Source organism: Haliotis rubra, unplaced genomic scaffold, assembly GCF_003918875.1.
Source record: "Haliotis rubra isolate DU_JTF1 unplaced genomic scaffold, ASM391887v1 Scf35, whole genome shotgun sequence".
NCBI classification, from domain to species: Eukaryota; Metazoa; Mollusca; class Gastropoda; order Lepetellida; family Haliotidae; genus Haliotis; species Haliotis rubra.
Window position 1 is genome coordinate 3522440 of NW_025767024.1, and position 26702 is coordinate 3549141.

Sequence of the window (26702 nt, forward strand, 5' to 3'; positions counted from 1 at the left end):
ACAATAGGGAGAAGAAGGTGTACAGAAAGAAGAAAACTAAAATCACCTCTCCTGCAGATGTTTGTGATCAATTACGGTGAAAAAGAAGCGTAAATGGGCTTACGATGTGTTGTGTGATGGATTCCACTTTATTTGACTTGAGTTATATGGGGAGGCCTCACAGTTATTGGGTTCTATAGCATGTTATGTAGGGCACGGGAAGGCTTGATACACAACTCTTTAAGCAATGCTTTTGATACCTTCCATGTTTCTGTGTTAATTTTGCTCATTCGCGAAAATATTACTCGGTAGACTATCGTAATCTCAGCACTGTTAATATTATGAAAATATTGTCAAACAGTATAAATTCAAAAATGTTTAATAAGATAAACGAAAGAAAAGATGTTACACATCATTGTGACCGGTGGCATTGATTGGACACTAATCTTTCCATGAAATGTTGGTCTCATCAACTTTGGGGAGTGAGTCATAAATCATGCTATGATATAACTGCGACGGCTGAGTGGGTTAAATGGCTGACTTAGTGTGTTGGCGATTAGGTGCCTGACTCTGAGCGTGTGGGTTCGAATCCCGGATGGGACTCAGCCCACCAAAGTACTAGAACCTGTACTTTTCTGAGAAAGTGTAATCCCAGATATAACATTTGTTACATTTGACCACTTTCTAAATTGCATTGTGCATTCACGCTATAATATAGACTCCGTACAGTGGCCTCTTCTGGTTTAGTTTTATGACTATGGAATGAATTTTGTCGGTTTTCTTTTTCCTATCATAATATGCCATGATGATGAAAACTGACAAGGATAATGACTGGTAACATTCTCGTGCGATGAACCAGGACCAGTGTTGGTTAAATCCGGTAGTTCATATGGCCTTGTTTGATCGGCATTCTACAAGTTGGTGAGTTAATACCGAGGATTAAAACTGTATAGGTAACAGCTTCTTGTTTATTGCATAAAGCGACGTTTCGGTGTAGATTCCTTCCTTATCATGACAAAAACGTTAATTGACGTCTTGTTATTGTTTGATCGGTATTCTAGAATAACTCTGACAAATTTATGGATAACAACTTCTGGATAACAAGGATAACAAGTTGATGTAGCCACTGATGTTCGTATTTATCTGAATAAGCTGACCAGGTGAGTAGAGATTTACCTGCCTCAGGTCTCGGTTCGCTGTCTCAAGTCTGCATCTCCCCACCCCTTCCCACACACAACAAACGAGCACTCTTATAAGCTCACACCTGTGTATCTTTGTAAAACACAACTCATTGATATGGTTCAGTTGATATGTTTTAACACATATATGCTGTGTTTAACCTAGTCTATGATAAATTGTAAAGTTGGATTATATGCTTGCGATACACTGTACAGAGATGTCATATATTGTCCAACATTTAACATGCATCTACTGTTGACCCCCGTATCGTTGAAAATGCTGTATCATTAGAAATGTGTCAATTTCCAACAGGACGAAACTTGAAGTAAACTTCCACGCACTTGTTGATTATACATTTATTCATGCGGGACAAATTAATTACGCTTTTTTTCTCGACTACATAAATCCACCGATGTGCGTACAATATTTCATGATATACCTAAATAGTTGTCAGAAGTCTTAGTTTTATCTTCCTATATACGTATTTTGTTCGATATTTAAGAATACTTTTGTTTGTTGTGACTTAAACATGATAATACTTTTCCTTAAATAGTGGTCATATTTCATAGGCACACGTGCATGTTCCATAACTGACTAAATAGGTATCTCTGTTCATCTGTGTTCATTTTACATCTAGATATGATATGGGTAGAACAGTGTATGAAAACATACCATTAATTTTTTGTTATGAACAGAAAAAATGTGGAAAAAGAAGTGCAAAGGAATTTATAAAACATATATAATAAAAAATTCGGGCAGTTTGACAATGACGTCTTTAATTCTACACCAAACAGGGATCCACCCGTTATGTAGAGCTGCGATCACTGTTCCTATTCTTTTCTATAAACATCAGCGTACGGTGATATCAGCACTTCTCTTTATTCTGCATGAACAAGCTTCGTCACTAACTTGGAGGAATATGTGGATTAACTGTGTTCGCTTCACATACCCCGATATTAAGGAGGCGTTACCCCTCACAAAACCACCGTGAAATATGGGACGCATTATCTCAAATTGACCTATGCGAAATTCCAGAATGTCTTAACTGTGAGTCATGTTATTTGGCAGTAACATTGCTTGAGAACATACATGTATGTGTTTCATTTTTTTGTTTGTTGTTTAAGGTTGCACCCAGCGAATTTTCAGATATATAACGGTCATATATGTGATATATATGTTCGGTAGAAAGTTTGAAGGGCGATTCGGGAGTGTTATCGGAATTTTTTTTAACTTTTAACAGGATGGATTTTCAAATAATTTCTATGAAAATTAGTTCCCATTTTTTTGTCCAGCGTGTATTATGTTAGGATTGAAAGGTAATTTAATACTATTTATGGCCAAGTTCTGGTAAATAATCATTCAAAATATTAGCATGAGAAAATATATGATTATATGTATGAAAGTGTCTTTTTAAAACCTATGCAGTGTATAATAGCATACACTATCATCATATTCTCCCTTTTTTAGTTTTCACTGAAAATAGTATTTAAAGGCTCGGTGAGAACAACTAGACTGCGATCATGAGGAATATAAAGTTATCGAAACGCATCCCAATACTCTCATCAAGCATATCTGAATACGCTCAGCACTAAATCACATAAGCATCAGTCTTATTTGTGTTGCTCCTTATGCAAACTGGAGCTATTTTACAAACTGCCCCTTCAACACGGTCCTCAACACAAAATGGTAATGCTTTGAACATCAAACTCACGTTTGTCTTTTTAAAAAAATCAAATATGCAATTCCGTTTTGAATAATACTGTTTGTCACGTACGAAGACTTGCAATTGCGCTTGAAACGTGCATCAAATTACTCGAGTGTGCTTTATAAGGAGATCATTATTGAATTATGAATTAATTTTAAGGAATAAATTGTTGTATTTCTTTCTTCAGATAATACTTATACGATATGCGGTTTAGTGCCATCTTACACGAAATATGCATATATATCTTCCTACGCCCAAACAGGACATCCATTGACAGGCAGTTTAGAAAAATAAACTTGAGGTGGAGTATCATGAGTGAAAATATAATTTTAGTAAACCTCATTCCTTAGAAATCATAGCAGTGTCAAATACTTTAATTTGTGTAAATAACACTTTGCATTTTAATGACAATGATAATGTAATGATCGAACCGCTTGAAAATTTTAAGGAGTATTGTCATTTTAACAGAGTGAATAAGCTAGATCCTGTTCTGTTCTTGTGGTCAGACATCACGTGACGAGTTTCCCCTGATATCTTCAGAAGAACATGTGGTGTTCATCAGCTTAAATCGGGTGTACTCTTTAAGCGTGGCATAGCTTGTCTAGTGTTAGAGTGTTGGTACAGGTATGAGCTGTCTTTAATGTGTAGCCTTTCCCGCATATAATGGGCTCATCTTGAATGCTTCATGTAACGACAATGGCTTCTGACGTGGAGACACTCGACTTGAATTCGATCGCTGGATTACAGAGCCCGTCAACTCACAGAGGTACAATTAGCCAGATCCAGGTGGTTCTGATTGGTCGTTATTTATAGCTTCCCGCTCCCCTAGCCACACAAATACTGAGAAATATAGTGTTAGATGGGAAGGCGTGTCTGCGACTGATAATGCCCGCAATTGAGGGGAATAAAAAACTAGTATCACTCGCCAAAGTTGGAATTAGGGAAGCCAGTCGCTCAAGATATGGCGGCAACTATCATTACTGGGGTAAGTTGCTCTATTTCATAAGGCTAGCTTTCTTTCTCGCCATTTGTCAAATTATATTGCACTGTTCTCATACAGGCCTTTATTAGTGTATCACCAGTTGCGTCACGTGATATTTATTTAAGATTAGTATCATCGTAAAATGTTGATTTGCGCTGATTGTATATTGTGTTAAATATTGTGCTGTGCCTTTTAATTTCACAACATGAATGGTGTTTAGAATTTCTTTATGATCCAGAACCATCGTCTTGGGACATTTGTGTGAGAAACTTATTAACGACTAATGTGAATTGTCTCATATTATTAGCACAGGATGTTGTACAGTTGCATAGGGCACCGGAGGAGAGGTGTTTATTCAAAACTAAACCTGTTCTTTTTCAATATTTATGCAAATGATTTAAAGTTTAATTGATAGCTCGGTTGACTCAATTGATTGCAGTCCTTTACCTATCAGGCATGAGGTTATTAACTGAAAAGACAACAAATGTACAATTACGAAATTTTAAGCAAAGGGTTTCAGAATGGAGCATGATTTCGAGTAAAATAAAATGCATTTGCCTATTTCCTACTCAAAATGAATATTTATGATGTTCAAGTGGGGTGATCAAAATGTAAATTAAAAGTTCAGGGCGTGTATCCTTCAGAAACTAAATGATTGCAATTACGGCTATCGGCTTCAAGTCTGTGTGTGTTGAAGCAATTCCATCTGTAATGTATGTTAATACATCTTCATATCAATGTACAAAGTGTATTTACATACTTCAGTCGATCTGATATCAATGATATTTAACATTCAACATACTCAACATTCAACTGTTTAATGTTTTTAACTTTTTATCGCCCACGATGTTTTTAAGATAAGAAGTCATTTCATCTTAAGGGGATAGCTACAGAGTAAGACCAAAATATGAAACAAACATCAAATATCATCTATTGTAACGTTTAAATATACCAAATCTTATACAGCCCACATATACTATTGACATCAATATTTATTTACATAAAGAGAATTGAAGTAAAATATGATTTCTAAGATATGATATTGTTAAACGCTATCGGATATAAACCTCCTAACACTGAAAAAGGTATGTATGTGTGATATCAGCTCTTACCGTATTTTATGTTACTGAAAGTAAATGTAATAACATTCTTGTTAAATGCATTATAACTGTCCAAACCTCAGGTATTAATTTTTTAATGTTTCTTGCACCAGAGCAACCACAATGGGTATTATTTAACAACATTACAGTTTATCATTTGTAGGAAGAGGAATTCTCCTCTTCGTTTAGTTACAGGTGAAAGTTTTTCACTTGTTTCTTGTTTTGGTGCAACGACTGTTGTCCAAATGTTGCTTGAAGGTTAAAACATTCAAGTCCCAAGTAAAGCTTCTTGTGGAAGACATGTGGAGGCCGATTCCAAATTTGATATCTTTTGCCATCAGTGACAAAATAATGTCCTTCTTTTCACGTGTCTTAGCCATGGTTTAAAGGGTGCCACGTTTGGGTAGGATAAGCTCGCTACACATGGCATCGTCTCTATTTGTAGCGATCCAAAACATATACCTGTTACAATGTCGAAATCGTAGAATTCTCCCTGGTTTAAGATTTCTTAAGGATATGAAAGCGTTTTGTTGTTATATTTAATGAAATTACCTTCGGAAATAAATTCTGTGCAGCATACACCCTTGAATACATGACACGTATTTGGATACTCACTTGATCATATAATACTTCCCAAAGATGGTTACTGCAGCATAGACTAACCGTCAGGCTAGTCGGCGTGTTGGACGTTTCATGAACGAGTCGGGGAAAATATATAATTATCGAGTTTTATGACAATACACTCCACAGTATGTAACACGTCGTTGACAATCTGACTTGGAAAAAGTCACTTATCATTTTAAGAGTAAACACAAATCACTTTAATAGACAAGATAAGGTACATTATTGGTTAGAATGGCTGAGCATTTTGTATGCAGTCGGTATTATGTAAACACATAACGTATTCATGAAAGTTGCTGAATGGAACTAAAGGTAAGCATATACATAGTTTATCATGGAAACGAGAGTGGTTACTACAGAAATGACTGTCTTATTACTCCAAAGGGAGTCTCGTGCATGGAAGGATCGTTAAAGAACGGCTACGTTTTGGTATAAAACCATCTATGATATTGCATTGCTTCGATATATGTCTTATATGATTGAGATCACTATTGTATAATATGCGGCGTACCTTTGATATTCCTACTATATCAGACTGGGGCTATTTTTTAAAACTTACATGCACATATTTATAACAATTTGGATATTTTTTTTTAGAAATGGGAGACATTTCCATATTGTTAGAAATGTTGTTTATCTCAGTAATTACCAAACATCTACGGATTATCTTAAAAATAGAAATAACAATAACTCAAAAATATATTTATCTCACTATTAAAGTGGTTACTTTTATTTCAGTACTGTGACTCAAACTGAAATTTATTTGTGTGGTGTCAATGAGCAGGTGACGATAAATAATGATGCTTTATATGAACATTATTAACATCTAGAAAACAGTTATAGGTTTTGTTTTTGAGTGTAAATAAAATGGAAATACAATGTAAAACAATGGCATTGTCACGATGAAGTTTGTTAGGGGAAGTTATACCAAACTTAATAAATCAGTATATAAACTGAAAGTTTGGACTGACAGTATACACTTCTGTATAATAACTGATTGTAAATATAACACTTACGCCACATCCATCGCAACTTATGAATTATAGAGAGAACCGCATTGAGCTACAATAAGAACAAATTCATTCGGTTAAATTGATATTCAAATTTTGATGGATGAGAACAAAAAAGTAAAAAATAAAAGAATTCAAATAGTTTTCATTTTACAAGAAAATGATTCATGCAGGTTAAATCATTGAAAAAAAGAAAGGAATATTGACGTGATAAACCAAAACAATATGAAATGCCTTACTTCTTCTGTACAAAGCATTACATCATTGGCCAATAAATCACACAATCTTTCAGGGAGAACCACTACCCTTGAAACTAATGAGAATGAATAAAGCAGTTCCCGTCTTCCCTCTTTGTTTAAAGTGAGCATTGTGACAGCGGAAGGTCTCTAATTATGTGTACAACATCTATCAAGGCAAAACTAGGCTCTAATCCTTTCAGTATAATAACAGAGACTGGGGTTTTACCGAAGGCCTATCAGAAACAGTAGAGGTAGTGGTTTGGACATTGTAATCCGCATGTTGCTGTGCGAGAAAGACAGATAACGTGCTAGGTTTACAGGAGGTGCGGGTAATAGACGATTATAACCACTGGTGCAAAAAATGCATCGTCACGTTGGCTGTCGTTAATGTGTGAGTTGGAATGTTTGTTTTACCAACGTGGTTAGATATCTGTTGAGTAAGTATGTTGGTAGCATTTTCTTACATTTTTCATAGATTCGATATGTTAATGTTTGTATGATGATCATCATCATTTACATGTATATGCATGATGAATATTCATTTGTACGTACGTGTACAATGGGTCATGCGGTACCTTTCATACATGTATACATGTACTTACGTTTATGTACTTACGTTTTTTTCGAACAAATTATATGATAAAAATGCGTACAGGAAAGAGTGTCATGTAAGTGTTTGTTATACAATAGGAATCAGATTCAGTGTCTCGGACCAAGCATATTGTTTGGAGTTCAGTCAGCAATGTAGATAATTGATTGTCGTATAAATGTTTGTTGTACAGTAGCAGCAGATTCAGTGTCTCGGACCAAGCATATTGTTTGGAGTTCAATCAGCAAGGTACTACTAGATAATTGATTGTCGTATAAATGTTTGTTGTACAGTAAGCAGCAGAGCCAACGTCTCGAACCAAGCATATCTTTTCAGTTAAATCGGCATAATTGAAAAATCGACTTTAATTACAAAACAAATTACGCATTTATATATATATATTCTTCTTTCCTTAATATTGTATAATTTTTTTAGAAGAGAGAGTAGTTCGAATAATCGTTGTTTTCATGAGGACATAAGGCGGTTCGTTTGGAATCAACTTCTGGTTTTCTTTTCTATCCTGATCGTAACTGACCAAATACAGAATATGGGAAATATATTCTCGTGAACAAAACACAATTCCGTGGAAGACATTCATATGCGTTAAGTGTCAAGAATGAATTACCTCATGTGAAAGTCCAAGTGTAATGAAGAAAGCAACATTTTAAGTTGCAAATTGTAAAGACATTTAGACCTAAAGCTGATTTCAGTTAAAAAGATATTGACCCTTCTATAGAGACCATACATATGAATTAAACAGCAAGATTATCTTACTCTAAAATGTAAGTAAAAATGGGATCAAATTTCAAAACCAATAAGATATGCTTCAGTTTCCATTCTCTTAAAGGTCTAGAAGCTTGTAAGCAAAATGTGTGGCTAAAATGTTATTAATTAAATATCATTTGTATACCTTCAAGTTTGCGTAAAACTGCTATTTAACCATTTGCAAGTATTTAAATGAATGTTTCAGCAGTATGATATGACAGGGCAAACTATTCCATGGTGATGTCTTTGCAGTCCGTTCAGTATTATAATAGTCAGGATGTAGTGGAATTTGATATTAGTTATTGTACTCATATTTCTAAACCTTCAAAACAGTCTCATTATTTACTTTACAAACAATACACAAATACACTATCTGCAGTAGATGAAACAAAATCAAACAAATTTCTCTTGACATGCTTCTCCCTTCAGCCAATGACGAGTTTAGTTGGAACAGATAACAACCGCCCGTTAAATTGCCCATCGACCTAATCATATAGCAAATTACACCAAAGTGGTGTGTTTTATTGTAAAGAAATCAGTAGGAAAGGACAGGGCATCACTTTCACCCGCAAAATGCAAACCATGAGAGACAGCGGAGATTTGAACTCATTTTGCTTATCCACAGGTAGCTTGTTTGAAGTGGTCATTTTCTTGTTGAACGGTCATTTTCTGACCAGTGGGCGGTCCCCATTATCAGACCAATCTGATCACCCCAGGCGTTTTTGTGTACATGTTTACTTAACAAGTGATGGGGTTGATAACTGTATCCTTTGGGTATGAACAAGTTAACATTCTAGAACTTTGTCAGTAAGAGTGTGTCTTTCCGACAGAGAGGTCATCTCATATTGGGGGTCTTGGATATTACGAGCGATTTTAAGTTTGGATATGGCACCTGTCTTTTTTGGGCCAGGACTCTGTGGAAATGTAAGTACATCTAAATCTGAACCAGTCAGACCAAATGTATCCACTCCGTAATTTACATCAGGTGCTCACTGGATAAGGGTATTGTATTTATCTACACATCACCATCTTCAAATTAACAACCAAGTTTGGATTTTAAAATTGTCTTTTTATTTTTGGTGAATGAGATGTTTTACATTAATTACTGAATTGGCAGTGACAATCTGTTCTGTGTATAAACGCACTGATTTATTGCTTTTAAAAGACCCACACTACCCAAGACACGACAAGAATTTCATAATGTACAACATTACTTCCAAATAAGAAGCTCTTATTTCACCTTCCCAGTAATTCAGTTTTCCGCCTTTACAGAATACTTTAAAGCGTTTAAATAAATTACCAGGCCCACCTACATGATAGCCTTGTAAGGTCCTTTTCAGGAGGGTCCCGTTTCAAGGCTGGGGTAGTCTACCTTACAGTAACCCTTAGGAGACGATAAGGGTAATATATACCCCCTAAGATTTTGATTCGTGGGTTAATGCCAGTGATACAGACCCCCTTAGATTTAAGATACTCTGCGTAATACGGTAATGTATGAGGCGGTTGGTAGGTGATCCCCTTGTTAATTCATGTTGAGTTTCTATTTGGGGAACTCGGCATAGGTTTGGGGAGTCAAGGATGGCAATTGTTTTTTGTCATCACGAACCCAAATGATGGTCTAAGGTCAGTGTATTCTATCTGAATATTTGCTTTGTCGCATGTTACAATAGATACTGTGATGTAGTGTAGTATTGTAGAAATAATTTCATTGAATTGGAGTTAACCTAATTATATACAATCATATCTTTGTTAACAACGTTAACACCGCTGTTATTCGATATGAACTTCGTGATTCAGACATTTCACATTCACTAAATGTGATTCTTCATAAAGATATGCATATCTTATATTCAGAATCGAGCAAAGGGAATTACCCAGATTATAGAATGGTTTAACTTTTAATTTCATTGGTAACTTATCTTAAGAAGCTAATAGCATATACGATGTTATCATATTTCCTAAACAAACTTCATAGATACAGTCGAACCTGGTTGTGTCGAAATCTTTGGGACCGGGAAAATCGTAACCAAGGCAGTTTATACTTTATGTGGACACCTGGTCTCTCAAACAAATTCGAGAAAGCCAGGTGTTCGTCAAGAAAGAATTTACAGGATCCAAATCAGAGTTCTGTACAACACATTCGGCACATCCAAGATTGATAATACTATGTTAGGATGTACTTGTGTAACCAGTGAAAATAATTCCCATCGTCAACGTGATGACGTGTTTGTAGTTCTTGAAGCAGTCTAAAATATTTTCAGATATGAAGTGTAGTCTTGTGTTGACGGTGCCAAAGTGTACACTAAAAAGATTACAGATTCAACGTGTCTAACGTGCATATTGAATTCAAACAAGATAACAAAGTGAACAGATACGAAACTATTCCTTGGAAACAATTATCTAGTTAGGGAATATCTCATCCTCCCTCAGGGACAAATAGTGTCGACCTCTGTCAGGTGTTGGATTTAACAGATGGATAATAGCAGTTTCAAGTAGCTGATCTAGATATTTATGTCTGTCCTCGATGGTTTAACAGTCACTAGAAGGCGGAGGACTGGTTAGACACAAACGATGCGGTGTTTTTATAACCATGTCGAGGGTTGGCAGGACGTAACCCGATTCGGCAGATTCGTGTGATATACTCTCGAATATTTTAGTATTATTGTGCCTCGTAGTCGTAGAATCTGAGCTTGATAATCACTCGGAGAGGACTGACATTTATTCACAACAAATACCACGGATCAAATTTTATTGTGCTGTTTTGAAGTGATGTGTTTGATCATGAGATGAAGATGTAGCTATTAAGTTTAGCTGAACGTGTAGCAAGTAGTGCCATCTATATCACCATGTCTGCGCATGTATAGTAGAAGCTCGGATAGGAAATTCTGTTAATGATTGGAAAACTAAACTAGATGATATTTCACTCAAATAGATATTATCTATTTAGGTCTTAAAGGAATTTGCTCTAGTGGTTTGCATGCAGTGTTCGAAATAGCCACTGGCCCGCTAGCCTGTGGCTAGTAAAAATCCAGTCGGGACAGTAAATCACTGTAAGTCACTGGCCTGGGTAGCTAGTGAATTTTTATGGGGTCATTTTGTAAATATATCACTCTCGTCGACGTGTTAAGTTATAGTACACGTTTAAATCATGCAAGATTATGGCCTGATAAAAATCATATTTGCAGCTTTATGGTGAAACCCGTGTCATGCCGACAATATCTTATTCTCATTTATTTTTTAATCTTTTGCTTAGTGTCTACATTCAAATTTCGGGCTAGTGATATATTTTGTGGGCTAGCAACTTTCAGGCATGGCCAGCCCGACTGACTAGCAAAATTTGGAAACAATTCCGAACACTGTTTGCGTCACTGATTTGTACATTGATTCTGATTGTCCACAAAAGTAAACATCAATAATACAATATCCCGCGAGAATAGGAGACGGACCTCTACATTTACGTAGGGGCAGTAACGACGGATGACATTTTATGCAGTGTTCAAGTCTTATACTTCCAGTGCATCTACCTGTATGATCCGCACCTTACGAATTGCCATTCAAAATAAGTGAAACACTAGAACAGCACTATATAAAATTCACCATAAACCTGATTGCAACCATAACATTATTTGTAGTTTTTGTTTTGTTTTGTTTGTTTGTTGTTTACGCCGCACACAGCTATATTCTAGCTATATGACGGCGGTCTGTAAATAATCGAGTCTGAGATCAACCGCATCGTTTCATTGGTGGGATTTGTTTTTATTGAACACGTGTTTCTTTTTGTTCCAGGAATCACATCCACTGGGAGGTACACCTCTCGCCATGTTAGCTGCCCAGTGTAATAAAATCAACAACAAAAGTCCACCACCTTTCGCAGAGAACCCTCTTGCTAAAGGATTTCATCCCTGGCGGAAGACTGAGGCAGGAGGTGCCACATCGGGAGCAATAACCCTGGCTTCTCAGAAAGGCGCTGTCCTTCCAAGTGGAGCGGCAGTATCAACCAACTATCTCAACTACAGCCGTTCGCCATCAAACAACTGTTCAAGTGCTTACACAGACAGTCTTTTCAGCTCTACTAACTCATCCCCCGCGTATGCGCAGTCTGATTCTGCGCATAAGGTGGCACCGGAAACAGCCCTGAGCAGTGTATATTCCAGAATGCACACCCTAGCTGGACATCCATACGACTCTTGGCCATTTAATGTTACAGGGGCACATCCGGCCACTGCGCATACACTGAAAGCAGCAGAAGTGACCGGAAGTGTTGGTGGCACGTCTGCGTGGTGGGATGTGCACGCAAACGCCGGAAACTGGCTCCAGGATGTATCGGGAACTGCTGGGGCGGCTTTGAGAACCCAACTGGCTTCTAACTACCCAACAGCGGATTATGGACTCACCCATGCCTTGGGTTCAGGAACCAATTCCCTCCTATCCCCGAGCCAACAAATCCTCCAAGACACGTACACCTACAAATCCATGCTGTCCAGCCAGACTGAGTTGGGGGCTACAAGTGTAACACCATTCTACAGCCGTTCCCCACTCCCAAATCTCTCAAACTCACGTTCTCAACGCCGTTATACTGGACGCTCTAATTGCGACTGTCCAAACTGCCAAGAGGCCGACCGGCTTGGCCCAGCGGGGGAACACATCCGGAAGCGTAACCTCCACAACTGTCATATTCCCGGATGTGGTAAAATCTACAACAAGTCGTCGCACCTCAAGGCCCACCTTCGCTGGCACACTGGGGAACGGCCGTTCGTGTGTAACTGGTTATTCTGTGGCAAACGTTTCACCCGATCTGACGAACTCCAGCGTCACTTGCGCACACATACCGGCGAGAAAAGGTTCGCGTGCCCAGTTTGCAATAAGCGATTCATGCGTAGTGATCATTTGGCAAAGCACGTTAAAACGCACAGCGAGATGGATGAGGATGGTTTGAAGGAATGCAGTGATTCAGAGCTGCAGGACCAGGGTGAGGAGAATGCGCAATCCGTCACGTGTTCTATGACGTCACCAGCGGCATTGTCTATAACGAACGATGACGGTGAGAAGAGACTTCGCTGATACCATGTGACTTTGTGGATATGCACTCTTTTATTTTTTTTCTGTTTTCATGTGATGTTATATCTGCATTGTGTTTGGAGTCCGTCTGCAATATTGTTTAATATGTTTATTCCTTGATATAAATAGTCAATCTGATACCTAAAGTGTTTCTTTTGAATATTTCTTGAAATCCTTTACATGCCGAACAGGATTACGGAGTAGGATTTCAAAGTTGCCATGGCAGCCATTTTGCCAGAGCCAAGACTCCCTTTAAGTCTTCATAATAGCAAGTATATGGAGTACACTGAATTCTTACCTTGCTATAGTTCTTGAATTTACTCAGATTACACCGATTACAACCACGACCAAAAGCTTACTATAAATTCCCACGACGAAGCCATGGTTTAACCACAGTTTACTTATGCAGTGTTTACTATCTATGTATAAGGTTCTGTGTAATTAACACAACTCTACACTAGGAGACAAACGGAATGATTTAAACTTTTCATTAGTCACCTTTCCCTTCATACCGAGCATTATTTTAAAAAAGTTCCAACCTAGAGTGTTTACATTTTACGACTTCTGAGGTACAATCAATCATGCACTTTGTACCACGATTCTTGCAAAAAAGTTGTTTGATGAAAGTGCAGCATTCATGGCCTCAGTATATGTTTCCTCATACCGTTTTTTAAATTACTTATTTTTCAAAGTTTTATTTTTCTAAAATGTACCTTTCCCCAAGAGGGATTATTTTCAAGTCAAGTTTGAAGTATTAATGTATTTTCCGGCAGATCCACATTCACATATATAATTTAATTAAGTAATTAATCATACATTTTTAGAAATAAGGCACCTGAAAATTAATACCTCCATAAATATCTGGTTATATATAGTGATTATAATTATCATTTATATGCAGACCATTTAACAGACCATTTATACACAATGATTTACATATATGAAAGGCGTGGTGGGCGAGCTGGCTAAGGCGCCAGGCTAGTGATCCAGCAAGCTTGAGGTGACGGGATCGAGGCCACCTGTGACCGGGTGTAAAAAACCTTGGAGTCAACTTTGTGTGCAGACTCTCTCAGTGTTGTCACAACCCCTAGTGTACAGTACACAAGCATGTGCACCTAAAAGAACCCACGAACCTGTTGGTATATGACCAGATGGTGGCCACATGAATACGGGCAAACACCTAGTTGCGTGTACAGCAACGTGCAGTAAACTTGGACAAAATACTGTGAGTACGACGTCGTGTCCCAGACCACCCAGCTGTGAATGGGTACCTCGTAAAGATGGGAAAGCCACATTAACTCGGTGCGCCTAGTGGCTGCAGGGAGTTGAGATTGATAGTACATTGTGCCGTTTCAGACTGACATCCAATGGTCGAGGGAAAAACAAAGCGCCTTTGAGCGATCTGGATATTGGCGCTATATAAATATATATAAATTAAGCAAAAATTAAAGGCGGTGTGGTAAAAGTACTTCAACAAATACTTCTGTGTTACTACAATATGAGGAAGCATGGCCATGTGGTTGCAATATTGAAATCTAATGTACTCAATCACTCACTTAGAATGCAGGTATCGGCCTCATGTATGTCCATACTTTATGGTTGCAAAACACTACTGATCCAAGGTGAAATAACGCTCTTCACAAGCTGCTGGTCGTGATGTAATGAAATGACCGAGGCACGTGTCTACAACCTTATAAATATTAAAAAGCTTCCAGACGTTTCCATACAATGGTCTATGCCGAGTTTCAAGTCTTGCTCCATTTCCAAATAAAACAATGTATTACTATGAATCACACTGTCATACAACACAGTAAACAACATGAAATATGCAAGTCCTTAAAGTCACTGTAAACAACATTGATACCGTTTATAAATATAAATTTAAAAAAAGAGAAATTATCTAATATAAAATTACAGTATTACATTGACATCATGCAGGAGGTATAAAGAGAGGGACACTGTCCAAGGAGGTGTTTTTATCATTCAGATGGGGGACGTTATGGACCGGGTGAAAGGTGATTTGACTGATTTATTCTAGGTGACTTGGTCCTCCTACACAGTGGCATAGTCTGTTTCAAGGTGTTTTTCCGAAAATCATCAACAGGACATAACCAATTAGGGTTATTTCTGTAAGCTGGATAATGCGCAGTTCTTAAGGTAATTACATATACACCGTGCTACTATCGATCTAGAGACGTTTCCTTTTGTCATATATGTTTCTTGTACTTCGACTCCTCGTCACATCCGTTTATAAGCAACTGAGTCATTTCGGGACAACAGAAATATTGTTTTTGAAAATTCGTGAATTCGTAAATACAAATTTAAACAGCTTACACAATGGTGTAATTTGTTTTAAGCCCTTTTATAAAGAAAAACAATTCGGAAAATTATGGTTTTCAAAAGTTTTGCAAAAAAGACTAGCGGGGCATTCTAACTGCATGTTTGTTAAAGCATGTGAAGTATCCGGAGCATTTCTTTGTCTCCCATGTTAAACATTTTCGTCAATGCACTAAACAGAAATCGCATTTAAGATTGACACATCTGAAGAGATTTAAAAGCTCCAACAACATTTAAAACATACATTAATTGATGTCTGCAAATGTCATCGTGAGGATGTAATTTATACACGAATAAGACATATGAGGCAACACTGGGTCCACCCAGTTGCCTTATTTATAAATGATGACACAGATAATTTATCAGAAGCATTAAAAATGTGTCTCACTTGTTACAAGGTGATGTCCACTGGGGTGAGCCCAACACGAAGCTATATGATCCAACAGGTAGCCGCTAATCTGCAGCAGTGTGCCCTACAGAACTCTCCCTGGGACTTGTACATATATATCATTATAAGATTACATTCTTCGATACTGACAGCGTGTCTGGTGTAACATTCAGCGACTGCATGTATTTGTCATTTTCTATGGCAAAGCCAGACGCTACGTGAAACGAATGAATGACGAGGACGACCATACACAGAAACATTTACGTAGTCATTGGTTACAGACATATTTTTTTGCCTTCTTCAGGTGGGCAAGTTTTTGCCCCTTCTTCATCCACCTGAAGAAGGGGCAAGAACTAGCCCAGAAACGTTGTGAAATATAAACCAAGAAGTTGTTATCCATAAGATTTGTCTTGTATTAGAGGGGGGAAGGTCAATAATGGGTAATAACAACAATCTAAGTTGTCGGAGTAAACTAAGTACTAAATACTAAGAGAACACTACATTAACCCTGATGCTAATTTTAGTCAGTTTTTTGCAATCAGAAAGGGTTACCCTACCAGTTCTGTTCCGGAGAGCAATGGGAACTTGCTTCATGTATTGAATATTCATTTCACTCCGTTTAGGAATACATCTCACTATTTGGTTCCGTCATTTCATCAGGCGAAAAGAAGGAATTCGTATTAACAGGATTAAAATATCAAATTATTTCTGAGCGAGAGAACACATGCAGTAAAGTCATGATGAAATAGTGAACTTTAAGCTAAACGTTTTGGGGAGTTGAAATAGTTGTTAAGAAACATGGACGCGGGAGAAGTAGAAATTCCTTTTAATGACTAGCTACAGATCATGCCTGACCCTAAAACGCTGGACGTCCTCGCTGGTAACATATATGTGTAATTTGGTGTTACAACATTAAGATACGAAGAAGGCATCTTCTTGGGTATCAATTGTGCTTCCCTTCATGCTGACCAGCATATTGGTGTATCTGAATCGGGATGTCTCCTTGTGCAAAACGTTTAAATGAAACTGCCACACCCGGTTCATGTTTAGATCTATGCATAAAGATTCAGTTTGAGGCATTTTTGTCAGGGCAACAGTAATATTGTTTATGAAAATACAAATACAAATACAAATTCAAACAACTTCCACAATGGTGTAGGTTTGTTTTAAGCTCTTTTATAAAGAAGAACAACAACTCAGAATGACCTCAACTGTCTAACATCACTTGTCCCTTTGTGTCAAGCAGTATTCTAGCAGAGGCACCATTTCTTTATGCGTTTCGATGTAGATGTTATCAAGCAAGGTATTCAGCAGTTCCATCCTTTTTCCATTTACGTCAAACAATATTCCAGTGATTCCAGCCATTGATCAAAGCAGGAGAGGCTTTGACAACGCATACTAAGTGTATATTGCAGAAGTATCTGAGTTGTCAGACAGACGTTGGAGTCTTGACTTGAACTAATAATTGATAGGGCTGTTCTGAGAACAAATGAACAAATTTTCCATTTCGAAAAAGTGGTTACTTCAAAAGGTAGGGAACCAAAGATTCCATACTGAAATGGCAATGAAATTGCTGGTACGCATGGACAAAATCCTTCAGATAACTGTTCCCTGTACATACTTTCCATTACAAGTTCCATTTCAATTTGGGGGCGGTGGGGTAGCCTAGTGGTTAAAGCGTTGGCTCGCCATGCCGGAGACCCGGGTTCGAATCTCCACGTGGGTACAATGTGCGAAGCCCATTTCTGGTGTCCCCCGCCGTGATGTTGCTGGAATATTGCTAAAAGCGATGTAAAACAAACTCAGTCAGTCAGTCCATTTTAATTTGAAGTCATTTCAATCTGCAATAGGAAATCGAGCTAAGGATTGGTAACTTTCGGCATATGTGTGTTCTCACAGGTGGAATTGTCCCTATCCTTGCCTCAGTGTTTTAGTCTAAGATCTTCTGGAGCCTTATCTTGCTAAGACTACAAGACAAGACCTTAAAGTGCTGCCGTGGCATCCATGTTGACTCTCCATGTTGCGCCTTCATAAGAATATATTATGGCTACCCTTGCCTCCACAGTAACACAACCACATCATATTAAAAGTGCTAGCACCATATTGGATTTATGCATGAGATGCCGTGGCATCCATGTTGACTCTCCATGTTGCGCCTTCCATGGCAGTAACACAACCACATCATATTAAAAGTGCTTGCACCATATTGGATTTATGCACCCGTGGCATCCATGTTGACTTGTTGCGCCTTCATAAGAATATATTATGGCTACATGCAATCAGACCACATCATATTAAAAGTGCTAGCACCATATTGGATTTTTGCATGAGAAACACATGCAATCAGATGTGTCCTTGAGGAGCCTGCATTATCACACACTCATTTGAGATGTCACTGTCTTCTACATTATTCCAGCTACATTAATCCAACACAGCTTTCAATATGTTTCAAACAACTTTTTACATGGTGGTTCATGAGTTTAGGTGAAACGGTCAGGACAAATAGACAGCAGCTATTGAAGTTCGAATCCGATATTCGCGTGAATATTATCATCTCACCAAATCCGGGGTCCTAACAAACTGGAAATCTCGTACCCATACTTCGGGTGTCAAAATAAGCTGACATGCTGCGATACTACAACTGTCACATTCGGGTTTCCTTTCAGTTACTTTGTAATAAGCTGCTCATACGCACTCTTGGAGTGATGTTACTTGGAGGCTTCTGCTGGTGCTCGTGGATGCTTCCTTTGGTTTTATGGTGCTAAAACACTGAAACAGCATTCTGCAGTTTATAATGACATAACACTCAGGCACGCTACACTGACTCACTTGTTATTCCGGGCAGGGCAACAAAAATACCGTTTTTAACCTATTTCGCGAACATCTGGTATTGGCACTACATGAAAGTGCTTCTTGAGCACATTGTTATAATATGCTTGGAACTGGACAATGAGTATCGATAGTGTTGTTTGCAACGTGCTTTTCGTGCTGAAAAACCGTGATCGATTTCCCTACACAACTACGCCGCCTCATAACTATCCTACTAATCGCGGCGTAAAATCATTTTCACTCAAAACTCAATGCATTATGCACAACATTATACAGTCGTACGACATAAATATTCCTTGAAGAGTCTTGATATCACGTCCTCACGCAAATCACAACACATTGTGCAATCTTTATGATGTAAATAACAGACACAGAACAAAATGGAATCCTTTAGAAATTCCACTCGGTATTCGTGACCACCCTTTGAACTGATACATAGTACTCAGTTCAAGTATTCTGCTGTCATTACCTTAAACACGCTTTGTCTGTTTTGTTTAACGCCAAACTCAGCAACGTTCAAGCTATACGACCGCGACCTTGAAGAGACAATCAAGTGGTGGATGTTATGATAAACGATGGGTATGGTCGGAAGGAATGGGTCCCTGAAATCCTGTTCCAACTCATGACAAAGTTTCTAAGCCATACAAATTCCCAGTTAGCAAAACCGTTCAGGAATACTGTAGAAAATAGCATTCGGGTTCTAAATGGTGTTCAGCAACCCATACTTGTCGTAAGAAGCGACTAATGGGATCGGGTGGTGAGGCTCCCTGAGAAAATATCATTCGGGTTCGATTGCTGTTCAGCATCCCATACTTGTCGTAAGAGGCGACTAATGGGATCGGGTGGTGAGGCTCGCTGACTTGATTGATGCGTATATCCCGATTGTGAGATTCGATGCTCATGATGTCAGTCACTGGATTGTCCGGTCCGGAGTCGATTGTTTACAGACCGCCGTCATGCAGCTGGAGCATTGCGTTAAACAACAAACAAACAAACAAACAAACAAAAGGCAATACTAGTACCAACCCTTTTAGTACTAAAAGCTGGATACGTTCAGTACTGTAGTTTGTCCGACAGTTGTCATAAATGTGATATGGAAGACAATGGCCACGCGTATTGTTTCAAAATGTGTGTGTCAACCCCACGTCCTTCCTACAGCCCTTGAGGGGCGGTGGGGTAGCCTAGTGGTTAAAGCGTTGGCCCGTCACGCCGAAGACCCGGGTTCGAATCCCCACATGGGTACATTGTGTGAAGCCCATTTCTGGTGTCCCCCGCCGTGATGTTGCTGGAATATTGCTAAAAGCGGCGTAAAACCTAAACTCAGTCAGTCAGTCCTACAGCCCTTCCAGAGTGAAACATGAATTGTCATGATGATGAACCAGACGCGGAACGCCCGGGTTTCTTCAAGCACCTTCAGATATGTTTGACTTTCCGTATGTTGTTGAGGCTCATACTTATCAACACCAGGCAGTCTGTTGTCTAAGCTCTGTAGCCAAGAGTTGCACACTTAATGTTTGTGTGATATGTTGGAGAAGGAGAAAAGGATGTGCCATTAAAACACGTCGTGTTTGCATACCTTTGTTTGCAAAGGTACATTTGAGAGCTACATATAAGATATGGCGTTACTACGTTGTGACCTTGCAACGTGACATCATGTGACGTCATCAGTGAAATGTCACTGCACGTTCGAAACTGAGGGAAATACGTGAACGCGCAAGTTGTTATCCACTAGCCCAAATTGCACACACCAACATAAAGAAAGAATTATGTTTTCGTGAAGAGAAACGCCCTATCTATGGCGTGTTAAAATATTTGTAACAATTTAAATACTATTTATCATATGTTAAAAGCAAAACTGTCAGGACGATATATGAGTTAAATATGAATCTGTCGGTGATTCACATTGAAATGTACAGTAAATCCTTTTTCTAATGTTTGGTGAGATTAAACAAGTATTAATTTACCAGCGTACGCCGCTCATTGGTAACAGCGAAACCATTACCACGATGACCCAGCATGGCAAACCCATCAAAACACAAGCACACACTGCGATCAAAACATCACAATATATTCATTACGTTCACATGGGCTTTTCAAACATCGTGTAAACGCCAAACACATTTTATTGTATGGAAGGTACATGTAAAGAAACTCAGGTCCTGAACCTATATTTACTGTTGACAGATCTTCAAGAAGATGGCTGGGGCCCCGTTACACAAAGCCACCATAGCTCTAAGGTGATCGTAACTCCCATACTTTAACAGAGGCTTACGATCATCGTATCGCTGATTTCCTCTTTGTGGGAAGGGGACCAGTAATGTTTACTCTTCTGATTACCTACTTATTACTATGAAATATGCCAAACAACCCCAAGTTGCTCCCCGATATCTTCATCCGTACCTAACAGCGGCAAATGAGAGGGCAACCCCTTTAGGGAGTGTTGCTAGATGAAGAGACGCCTAATACGACTTGACTGCCATACAAGCCCGGGGATAAGCGCCCTACAAGATTGCTTTCGTCCATTGTGTTAAAAGTCGCACTAGTAAACCGTGGTTGATATCTGACGGTTAAATTAAAACCCTCGTCGCTTGAATGTGTCATTAGGGAGCGATGATTATATTAATTTGTACTATTGTCTCTTAACTATAGGACAGGTGTGAAACACACTGGGTGAAAGGATTGCTCCCCCAACAATAGCGACACTATGGTGAGGCTCGAACCTTGTGCCAAAAAACGAGATTAATTCTTAGCCTTTTATTCTCCCATTGAACAGATTCAGGGGCTAATGGCAGTAATAGGCGCTCGGACTGCTGACAACCTCCGGCTATTGGGTCTATCAAAGGTTTGAGGGAGGCGATAGAGACCGGCCCTGTTCACTACAACAATACCCAACGAGAAAGAGTCCTTGGCGGAGAATTAGCTGGATGATAGGCGGCGGTGTTTATTAACCAAATAGGATTAGAGTAAATAAGCCTGCATGGGCACGCACTAGGAGAAAGCTGTTGACCAATATTTAAAGGATTAAATTCGATTTTAAAATATGAAATTGATGAGTAAAATATCAAAGTCAGAACTTAAAGTAGATTGACATTAAAGGATCTGAATGTAATTAATGTTTATTAATAAAATAATAATCATCCAACATGTCAACATAAGCTCTTTGGTCCAGATAGGATACTTAACAGTGCCTCTGGGGAAATTAAGAATGGCACTTGTTACCATGTCTGGGGCTCTATTTAGATAGGATGAAACAAAATGAATGATTTCTTAGCTGTTGTCTTGGATAATGAGTCAGAGCAAGTCAAAATATTGCTTACACAACAGTCTCGTTTCCTGTTGACTGAGTTCCGTCCTATTGCGCAACTTAGTACAATAACCAGTCCAAACTTTTGAGACCAATTCATTTAGCTGGATACATAAATATTAATCAGTATAATTTCATACATCTAAGCACTTGTATATTGCGACACTACGCTCCTTCTAATCCTTGCAAACACGTCGTGCAGCGTGCTCTGTCGTACAGCGAGCTCTGACAAACGGAAACCTGGAAATCGCGGAAATCTCAAAACGAGACTCTGCCGCTAGAAAGTTTGGCGGTCTGTTACGGAATTGATATTATATCAATCACATTGTGCGTTACAGAACTACACTGAATAAGTGCAAAAACACATATCAGGTGTAACCAGTGAGCCAGATGCATTGTGAATCATTTTACGACCTCATCAAACAGGGGCAGTCTGTGACGTCTTAGTTAAGGTCATGCTGCCTACACCTCGCCATAAAATATAGAAATAGGATGTTATTGAAGATTAAAATTAAAATTCATTTGTAAATACCATTTTCTTATGAAACAAGGAATTGGAATTCAGTGTAACCATAGTTGTTTGAGATGTCTATTTTCACTTCCACACGAGAAAATTCGGATCGGCTGAAAAGTAGGTCATTGTCTGAATAGGTTAATGAGACTCGGTTTGAGGGTATCCATATTAAAATTTGGATGAAACTGTGGCTCATATTGTCAGAAATTCATGATCACAGATGCAGTCAGCACATTATTGTTAATATAATTGTTCTTGTTTCTATACTACCCATCAAAAGTTTAGACTCACTGGTATACATATAGCCACTTACTTCAGGCAACTGTTCTAAACTAGATTTTGCAAAATATTCCATGCTGTTTAGAGGTACCGTTTACACATTAACTAATGCATTGTAAAACAAATTCATAACGTTGAAATGATTATTGTCATGAGTAAAAAAAATGAGGAAACTCAGTGAAAATTGGCGAATTCTTAACAAAACTTTACACCAAACGCAGCTGTTATTATATAATATTTGCACATGCTTTTCAGCAATTTACTGCATGATCCTCGTGCAATTCATCTGCATATGGTTTGCAGCTGGTTCCCCCAAGATAGTGGAGAAATTCATCTTTGATGTAGCCATACATATATAAATAACATATTGTGAGTGCTTTAAGTGAGTCTAAACTTTTGATGGGTAGTATATTTATGTATGTTTTAAACGTTTAGCAGTTGTTCGAGTTCACAGTTTCATCACGCTTGGACGATATGGTTTATTTGTTGTTTAACGCTGGACCAAACAATCCAGTGATCAACAGCATGGGCATCGATTTACGCAACTGGGATACGATAACATGTATCAACCAAGCCACCCGATCCCGTTAGTCGCCTCTTACGTCAAGCATGGGTTGCTGAAGTCCAATTCTAACCCGGATCTTCACGGGTCTGGAACATATGGGGTTGTTCAAGTAGATATCGGATTTGTCAAAGCAGTTGGTGTAAAGGTTTGGTGGTACTAGTACGTTCTCGTGGAGATCGCAGAGAGACTCCTCTTACTTCCTCTGACATTAATCATAGGTGTCATGATATACCTTAAATACCTTGAATGTGTTTCTAGGGTGTCCAAGAAACACTACGGGGCCCCAGCAGTTTGGGCCACCGGTACCCAGGAATCCATACTTCAGCTTCATTTCGTAACAACTACCTCAATCTCGCTCTTTGAGGAGTAAGTTAAAAAAAAGAAAGTTATGTTCAGAGTCGATCCGTTAAACTACTCGTCTGAGTTTTAACGTTTTATTGTTCAGGGCACGGTGGTAGAGCCAACTGTATTTCTTAAAAAGGTCATGGTAAAACAGTCTGGCATATTGTAATTTGCCCACAGTGCGATGTTAACCATTTATCATTGCCAAGACAGATAGTTATGAGATTACCAAGGACATCTGAATACATGAATCAAAGGTACGCCATAAATCTGGCGCTTCCTGTTGTCAGAGATTCAGTTGACAAACTGATCAGTTGTAATTGTCGCTGATATTTCAACCAAGCTGGCTAGCAAACTTCCGTAATCATTTGGCAGCTCTGGTTACACGCAAACATATAACATGCGAGAATGTTTCTTCAATGATTGAACGAACGGAATGACGGACAGACAGACGAATTAAATTGAATGAATAGAATTAAATTGAGCGAACGAACGAACGAACGAACGAACGAATGAATGAATGAAAAAGTGAATGAATGAATGAATGAATGAATGAGATGAAAGAATGAATGAATTGTGTGAATGCACAAATGCCGTTGCGGTGCATGTCGTAATTGTTTATTCATAAACACACACTTATGATATAATCGGATTCGTACAATGGACTATATTTTAGCAGATTTTAGCAGTTTTTATGATTTTGGTAATGGTTTGCGTGCTTCTTTTAAGGTGTACAGCATCAACAGTAACATGTTTGGATTTCACAAGCCTGTGTTACAACCGGTGGTATCTGATATTCTTTCCGGACATTTCGTAATACACTTTTATACCGTGGGAATATTTGAAGCTGAGAGATCTCACCGAACCTTTTACTCATCAAGATTCTAAAGCTAATGTTTAAAGGTAAAACCAAGTGTTTTCCACAGTATAATATGTTAACTTTGGCTCCATTAGGTGAACAACTGACAACACTTAGCATATGTTCATGACGGGTGCCACCGGTGAGTGAGGCAGGATACGCTCACCTTCTCGCGAACACCTGGTATCATAACTATTTCTCAGTAATCAAGACATGCTCTGTTATCGTATCGCAAGGTGACAATCACTGGATTGTCTGATCCAGGCTCGATTTGTCTACAAACAACGTCATAGAGCTGCAATACTGCTGAAACAAATATATGCTCATGATATAGTCACCATTGTACAATCGACTTTGCTTCAAGCAGAGATTTCTTATATATGAGTGAAAAGGGGGTTTGTCGTTTCTTTTTACATCATTCAACGAACACCACCAGATGAAATACATGAATTCATACGAAGGGGTCTAATTAAAGTCTTACACGATGTCCACACCTTGTCTTGATAGCTATGTAGTTTTACATTCTGAGAAGGGTGGACTGACTGAGTTTAGTTTTACGCCACTTTTAGCAATATTCCAGCAATATCACGGCGGGGGACACCAGAAATGGGCTTAACACATTGTGCCCATGTGGGGAATCGAACCCGGGTCTTCGGCGTGACGAGCGGACGCTTTAACCACTAGGCTACCCCACCGCCCCTTGGAGAAGGGTGGGAAACATTCCAGTTATGCTGACGTTTTAAAGAAACGCATAACAATGTATCACTTAGCGACATGTGTTCAGCTGATATAACTTTTGATTAAGTATTATACCATTAACTACCGATATCCATACATATTTTGTATATACGTGCGAATCCCTTGTTTCCACACTGGTGTAGCCTTGCAAGCCTTTCTCAATCTCTGAGAGTTCCCAAAGTCCCAAAACTTTCAAAGTTAAATTTTTGCTTACCCGATTTTTAAACGTTGTATATTTGTTCCTTTAAATTTCGGCTAAACTCGTCCTACAATCGCCAGCGGTTGAAGTGATGGTGTAAATCCAATTAGGGTCCATGCAGGTAGCAAAGGCACTCTAAGTCCCCATGGTCCCTAGTATGGTGATCTACCTTCAGTTGTTGGCGATCTTTAGCCCATTTTACATTGTATCGTCCAGAAATAATTTTCTACTTTTAAAGATATATGCTAGCTAGTTTTAACTCAATCTGTGATAATCTAGTGGTTTTAGTGTCCTTTTGTTGACAGGGTTTTATATATTATATGTATGTATTATAAATTTAGAACTAGTTTTAGTCACGATATGGCTGAAATATTGCCGATGTGACTTTAAATCTTAACTCACTCACTCACTTTCTCAAATTTCCATCAACTTTTCAACTGTAACGACCATTCAACTGCAGAACATATGTGTTGTTTGCAAACCCAGAGCAATTTGAAACATAATTCGATGCTTTACCGTCAGGAGAAATATATTCAAAACCATCTAAAGTTAAAATACAAGAAAGCAATATGACATTTCTGAAATGTGAGTCCTGTAACTGAAATTAACTACTACAGCTGTCATCTTTAAGATTTTATTATGATTGTTATAATTATCAAAATATTAATCGTATTATGATATAGAAAGTCAATGTCGAAATGAAGCCTAACTGATGCCTTTCACAGGCGTAGTGGACATGTCCAAATATGTCCGAAATATCGATAAAGCATACATCATTTTATTTCAGTAATAGAGCATCAGACCCACGTAGTGCTAATACAATAAAAGTAATTTGAAAAATGGCGCAACGGCACCAAAGTACAGTTGTAAAGATTTGCGATTCAATGTAAGTTAAGTTATTAAACTACCTCTTGGAAGTATACAATCCAGACAAAGAGATTATTATAGCCCTACCCCATGCAATGTTTTCTTAAAGTTAATTTGAATAAAGTAATAAAGTGGCGAGACTTCCGCGTGAGTTCATGTAAAGAACGCAATGATGAGACCTCGAACCCAAACCCAAGGGTTTCCACTTAGAAATTTTAATTAACTTCACCGTTGCTGAAAAGTCTCGTTTGCTC

At 38.4% G+C, this 26702-nt stretch overlaps 1 protein-coding gene across 2 annotated transcripts in view; it reads left to right on the top strand.

Moving 5' to 3' along the window:
* Window positions 1-13367, top strand: part of LOC124284969 (transcription factor Sp9-like) — a 30386-nt gene extending 17019 nt beyond the window's left edge. Inside the window, exons 1-2 of one of the 2 annotated variants that reach the window (XM_046721098.1) lie at window positions 3800-3848; window positions 11956-13367. In XM_046721098.1, the coding sequence (XP_046577054.1) occupies window positions 3825-3848; window positions 11956-13230 (1299 nt within the window). In that variant the 5' untranslated portion in view covers window positions 3800-3824 and the 3' untranslated portion in view covers window positions 13231-13367. Of the gene's footprint in view, window positions 1-3799; window positions 3849-11955 lie in introns of those variants that run through there. The other variant, XM_046721097.1, reaches the window with a different exon arrangement.
* The last annotated feature ends 13335 nt before the right edge of the window (window positions 13368-26702 follow it).